The following is a 6,735-nucleotide window of genomic DNA, read 5'->3' on the forward strand; positions in this document are numbered from 1 at the left end:
ATATATATATATATATATATATATATACAATACAAAATACAGTGTATACAAATATACAAAATATAAATGCAAAATACTGTGTTATCAAATGGTACAAATACAAATATAAACTATACAGTGTTATTGTCATGTGTCATTTCAACACAATATTTAGGTGACATGTGCTCTCCTGTGTGACCCAATGATGAATGAGAAAAAAAACCTGAATGTGTAATTCCTGCAAATATTCAGACTAAAAAATGTGTATGATTTTTTGGTCATCTTAACAAACTGCAGCTACTTTTCTCAGATGAAGGACCTGAGAAACGAGAACGTAAATCCGTTCCTGGGCTTCTTTCTGGACTGCTCCATGTTTGCGATGGTGACGGAGCACTGCTCGAGGGGCAGTCTGCAGGACCTGCTGAGGAACGAGGACGTTAAACTAGACTGGATGTTCAAGTCCTCCCTCATGCTCGATCTCATCAAGGTGATAAAAAAAAAAGTCTTTTAGAAAAGAACCGCTTGCCATTTTTTGAAGGGAAGAAAACAGCAAGGGTTTTACTAAGTGTTTTTAGTTGTTTCTTTATGATTGAATCAAAGTGTTATTTGCATCTGAATCTTTCTAGGGTATAAAATATCTTCACCACAGGGACTTCCCCCACGGCAGGCTAAAATCCCGAAACTGTGTGGTAGACGGCCGTTTTGTCCTCAAGATTACTGACTATGGCTTCAATGAGCTGCTGGAGTCTCAGAAAGCTCCTTTAGAAGAGCCCCCACCTGAAGGTACTGTTTGCTGTGCTGTGTTTTACACTCAATATACTTTACTGAAACAATGCCAGAATCTGAATGTTTCCTTTGTTGTACTTAGATCTGTTTTGGACAGCACCAGAGTTTCTACGCGACCTTGCAAATTCTCGCAAAGGGACATTTAAGGGAGACGTGTACGGTTTTTCTATCATTCTTCAAGAGGTGGTGGTGAGAGGGCCACCGTACTGTATGCTGGGACTGCCACCTGAAGGTGTGTATTCATCACAGAATACTCAAACAATGAGTTATTTACTTATTTAGTAAGGAGAAGATGGAGATATCTGATTTTGGTTTGGCTGCCACCAAAAGCTGTCTTTCCACTTCAAATTCAGTTAACAGAGTGTCAGTACAGAGATAAAAGTAATAATAGTTTTGTATTCTGTCATTTGTTTTTAATTCTGCTTAGTGTCAGTTAGTCTCCCGTTTGATTTCTTTCTTGTTTTAGTTTAATGTTCATTAGTTTTAGTGTTAGATCTGTTTTTTAATTATTATTGTATGGACGGCATGTGTCAGACGCTAGATTTCGGAAAATCCACAGAAGTTTTTGAAAGCATTTGTACGGTGGCCCTGAGAGGCCAAACGGACTGCAACTTAAGAAAACACCAGCAATAAGAAAAACGCTGCAAAAGCACACAAAATACAACGGAAATAGGAAAAATGAAAACAGAAATAGGAAAAAACAGATTTCCAAAAGCACAAGGGAAGTGTTGCTGGGGAGACAATAACCCGACAGACCAGTTGCAGGAACCAAGAATTGCGCTGGGAGACACTTAGAAGAAGTGGAGGATCTATCGGTTTTGTGAGGAAAGAAAAGATGAGGTAAGTGTGTTAACCTAACTATTAGCCTAAAAATCCATCATTAGTATTATATGAATCATGATAAAACACGCCTACAGTGTTTTGGGTTCCTGCAACTGGTCCGTCAGGTTATTGTCTCCCCAGAAACACTTCCCTTGTGTTTTTTCCTATTTCCGTTGTGTTTTACGTGCTTTTGCAGCGTTTTTCTTATTACTGTTGTTTTCTTAAGTTGCAGTCCTTTTGGCCTCTCAAGGACACCGTACATTTGATTCACAGTGTCGTAGACCCCCACAGTCTCAATTAACAATCCCTCAAAGGTTTATCAGGGAAATGTACATATAATTTTATCAAACTAGCAAACAGTAAAATTATATTACCTGTATATTTTTACTTAAGTTAGTTTTCCAAGTTCACAAAACTGTTTCAATTATTTAAAATTTTTTATTTAAGGTTTTATTTAGTTGCATTATATTTATTTCACTTAATTAAAATGTTTGTTTTACAAACAGCTTTAGTTTTTAGTTTGGCTTTAGGCACCTGTAATAACTTTGGTATTTATTCATCCCGTGTTCTCCAGAGATTATCCGTAAGGTGAAAAAACCTCCTCCTATGTGCCGTCCTACTGTGGCTCCAGACCAGGCTCCGCTTGAATGCATCCAGCTGATGAAGCAGTGCTGGAGCGAACAGCCTGACCGCAGACCGACCTTTGATGAGATCTTTGACCGGGTTCGTTTTTGCAGACGACCTCGTGGCCTCATTTCTTTACTTCATCTAAACTATTTAAAGAGCTCTATACATATTTGTTTAACATGACGCCGTACTTTTTCCAATAGTTCAAGCTAATCAACAAGGGTAAGAAGACCAATATCATCGACTCCATGCTGAGGATGCTGGAGCAGTACAGCTCCAACCTCGAGGATCTCATCAGAGAGAGAACAGAGGAGCTGGAGGTGGAAAAGCAGAGAACGGAGAAGCTGCTGTCTGAAATGCTTCCACCGTCAGTCAACACTCTCACACAATCCTGCCAGCATGAAGTTTGGAAAATAAATGTACCCCTACTCCATGATCATCTCATTCGTCCTTTTTTTTTTTCTATTTCTGTCCAGTTCTGTGGCAGAGGCCCTGAAAACTGGTGCCACAGTGGAGCCAGAGTTCTTTGATCAGGTGACAATCTACTTCAGCGACATTGTGGGTTTCACCACCATCTCCTCGCTCAGTGATCCCATTGAGGTGGTCGACCTCCTGAATGACCTCTACACACTATTCGATGCTGTGCTCTCTAACCATGATGTCTATAAGGTCAGGGAATAATATCGCCTGATAAACACCCAGTTTCAGAGGTTACTGGTCTGAAACCTTTGACTTCCACTTGATTTTCCCTTTCACTGAATAAACTTCTTGATTTGTCCAGGTGGAGACCATCGGTGATGCTTACATGGTAGCATCAGGCCTGCCTAAGAAAAATGGCAACAAGCACGCTGCTGAGATCGCCAACATGTCTTTGAACATCCTCAGCTCAGTGGGAACCTTCCACATGCGACACATGCCGGACGTGCCCGTCAGGATACGAATAGGAATCCACTCAGGTGGGCGTGGCAGTCTTTGGAGTCATTATCAGCCTGACAAGCTTATCAGGTAGAATCCAAAGATGAATGTGCGTCGCTGAAAGAGATTTTAGAACAGGAATCCACATAGTAGTCCGATCGCATTTATTCATTTAGAAACAGTATATGTTGGCTACTGTGGTGCATCGTACAAAATAACACAAGAACTAAAAAAAACATAACAAGACTATGACACAGATAAATATACTGTGTAGTAAGTATAAGAGTTGCAGTCTTGGCAGTGGACTTTGCAGTGCTTTCGGCTTGATGCAGAGTCAATGGACAAGCATTAGTTCAGGTAGACACAGGCAGTCACAGCTCATTGCCATGCCAGCCCACATCAGCTGACATCTCATTGTATGCTTGAATTATCCTTTAGCAGGAAATCCAAGTCATAGCTTACAACATAACCCCTCCAAACCCTACGCTGTAACCTTCCACACCAATCAGAGGTGCTGCGGGCTGCATCAGCCTGATTAGTAGTTGCATTTCCTTGGAGGTGTGCATCAGGTTAAAGTTACCCCGCAGGGTTAAGAGGCATTTCCGGGTTATTTGCTGCTAAAGCACAACTTAGGCATTATAGTGCATGGTTTAAGCTACTTTAGTTTGCCCACAGTTGCTGCACATCTGCAGTCCACTCCACTGCAACCCACCTCTGGCTCAGCCGCTCAATTTCATGTTTAATCTCTCTCGTATTTGTTGTTATTGATGCATGCTCTGTTATGAGGTGGGACTCTTAATGCTTCTCTCCAAGTGAGGGATGTAAAACACCTCAGATACTAAAACTTTCCTAATTGAAACCATGGGTTTCACCTTTAAATGAAAACACCACTAGTAACGGACATTTTTCCATGAGTGAATGGAATGATTGGACTTCTGTTGTGTATTTTGTAGGGCCCTGCGTTGCAGGCGTGGTGGGTCTGACTATGCCTCGGTATTGCCTTTTTGGAGACACCGTGAACACTGCCTCTCGTATGGAATCCACTGGCCTGCGTACGTGCGATCTTTGCTGCATCGTGGCATGTTTAGGTTGACTCTGTTGTCTGTATATTGTCTTTATATGCGCTTTATCCTATCCTCAGCTTATAGAATCCATGTAAATATGAGCACAGTGAAGATCCTCCGCTCTCTTAACGATGGTTATAAAATAGAAGTCCGAGGAAAGACAGAGCTTAAGGTAACACTTTGGGAAGGACTTACTTATTTACTAAAAGTCCGACTGCACAGCTCTGAGTTGTTCTTTTTGTTGCAGGGTAAAGGTATTGAGGAGACATACTGGCTTGTGGGGAAAACCAACTTTACAAAGCCTTTGCCAAAACCACCAGAGATTAAACCAGGGTAAGAGACCGAGTCTCGCTTTTCATTCGCTCACTGCACCGTCACAACAGCTGAATTTAAAGGGAAATAATGAAATGTGTGCGATTGTCACAATTTGCCATTGAAGTCAGATTCGTGAGTCACTTGTAAACATCTTTTTTTTTTCAGATATATTTTCAGAAATGTTGCTTTTCATTAGTGTGATGCACACATGTAACTTGTGTCCTGCCACTCATGCAAACTGCAACTATCCACATGTTGCTTCAGGCAAGACAATCACGGGCTGAACCCTGAGGAGATAGCTGCATACAGGAAAAACAAAGCCGAGAAAAAGGCTTGACCTTCTTAGTCCATACACAGGAGGTATAGACCTGCATGCCAGCTGGTGTTGTGCTGTAAAGTGCTACCGTGATGAGATTGTGCGCATAAATTTCCCTTATAGATATCTGGATCTCACAAATTGCTTGTGGTCTGGCAGTGCCACATTAATCTTTTGATCTTGTCGTATCTTCTTAAGCAGATTGGGGAAAGCCCTCTTTGTTTAGTGCATTCGTTTTCATTGTGGCTGGCTGGTGGTTTGTTTTTGTTTTTTTAAATTTACTGTGTTTGTAGCAGCTCTCGTTGTGTTTTTGTGGATCCTAGAGCACTCCCTAAAATTGACAACTGCACAAATTACAGCCATGATTTTAACACCTTACTCTGTGTCAACTAGGGACAACTGGCAAGAGATGGTGACAGAGGAGATCAAGACTCATTTCCGCAAGGCCAACAGGCAGGTGGACAAAAAGTTGTGAAGGCAAGGAAGAGAAGGAGAAATGTGGAGCAAGCAAAACTAGAGGAGAGGAAAGGAGAGGAGAAAGCATCAGGAGGAGTAAGCATCCATCCAAATAGAGACAAAGAGCTGGGAGGGGCACGCAGAGGACAGAGAGCACCACCCAGCTTCTCACTGTGGCTTAAGGCAGACTTCTTTAAGAGGATTGTCCATCGACCGGCTAATCTGCCTGCAGCCAGCGCAGCAAAACACAACGGTGCTAATGTAATGAGAGTTACCTGCCTACGTACCTGCTGCCAGAATCACGGGGAAGGTGCACCACTCCTTCATGATGGATGCACTCGCTCACTCCTCTCTGCACTCACCGGCCACTGCGTGGTCACCTATTACAGGGCAATCAGAAGCTCACTTGCTGGAAAATTTGAGTGCCCCAAACGCCTATTTCAAAATGAAATGTTATCTTTTTTTCTGGTGATTTTATCTGTTTTTAGTTTGTTATAAAGCTCATAATATAGTTGTCGAGACTGTTACTTAGCTGTGGCTGAATTCTAAAACTGGTTAGCCATTCAAAGTTTGAGGCAAAAGCTGCTACTGTATGAAAATAACAAGATGAGAGGAAAAAAAGAAAGGGGTCGATCAGTTTTTTTTCTACTGTCTTGAAGCACATGACAAAGTACATTTAAGCCCATGCCTACAGTTTTTTTTCTTGAAATATTTAACAAGTATAAATAAGGAAAAGTACGACTCATTTTTATTTCGGTCATGAGGAGGAAAATGGCCACTTCCTTTAGTGAAACATGTCACTGTTTCTAATGTGCTTAGTGTCATTTTAACATCTATTGTCGGCACTCAAAACTCTAGTTAAATGAATCCGCCTTAATGTTCTGTTTCTGATGAGGTGCTCAGTAAGACGATACAAATAAGATACATGTTGAAAATCTATAACAGACCCAGTGAAAAATTCTCAATGATGTCAGACATTTTAAACCTGTAAAGCCTGAATAATGAAAAACATCAATAAATAAAACTGGAGAGATTATTCAACCTTCCGATGAATTAATAGAAGACATTGAATATCAGTTTGCATATACGAGCTTTAACTTGTATCATGTTTAATACATAAGGCGTTTTTGTGAAATTTATTGCTCACAGGCACACTGTATGTGTGTCGACTGTATATACATCAGGCTTTACGGGGGAAAAATCAAAAATGTAGAGAAAACATTGTTTTTATTCACATCAACCAAAATTCCAACCAAACTTTTATTATTATTTAATTATTATTAACACACGTGAATTTGTAATCATGTGTCAAGTGTCACATGGTTTCTTTAAAAGATAATGGTCCCATGTATATAACCTACACATATATATCCAGGACAGCAAGGAGTAACAGATGAACAGCACCACCTTCCGGTTCAAAGTAAATTAGCAAGTAAATACGATGTTATATATATA

The 6,735-nt window shown here is 40.7% G+C and overlaps 1 protein-coding gene across 1 annotated transcript in view; it reads left to right on the forward strand.

The window, feature by feature from the left end:
• Window positions 1-5,356, forward strand: part of gucy2f (guanylate cyclase 2F, retinal) — a 10,240-nt gene extending 4,884 nt beyond the window's left edge. The window contains exons 10-20 of the mRNA XM_005720679.1: window positions 290-466; window positions 606-762; window positions 848-997; window positions 2,162-2,310; window positions 2,418-2,581; window positions 2,691-2,883; window positions 2,996-3,170; window positions 4,083-4,181; window positions 4,271-4,365; window positions 4,441-4,526; window positions 5,218-5,356. Coding sequence (XP_005720736.1) covers window positions 290-466; window positions 606-762; window positions 848-997; window positions 2,162-2,310; window positions 2,418-2,581; window positions 2,691-2,883; window positions 2,996-3,170; window positions 4,083-4,181; window positions 4,271-4,365; window positions 4,441-4,526; window positions 5,218-5,299 — 1,527 coding nt within the window. The 3' untranslated portion in view covers window positions 5,300-5,356. The remainder of the gene's footprint in view (window positions 1-289; window positions 467-605; window positions 763-847; window positions 998-2,161; window positions 2,311-2,417; window positions 2,582-2,690; window positions 2,884-2,995; window positions 3,171-4,082; window positions 4,182-4,270; window positions 4,366-4,440; window positions 4,527-5,217) is intronic.
• Window positions 5,357-6,735: the final 1,379 nt, after the last annotated feature.

The sequence above is a fragment of the Pundamilia nyererei genome, unplaced genomic scaffold, assembly GCF_000239375.1.
Source record: "Pundamilia nyererei isolate P.nyererei 1_Seehausen unplaced genomic scaffold, PunNye1.0 scaffold00003, whole genome shotgun sequence".
NCBI classification, from domain to species: domain Eukaryota; kingdom Metazoa; phylum Chordata; class Actinopteri; order Cichliformes; family Cichlidae; genus Pundamilia; species Pundamilia nyererei.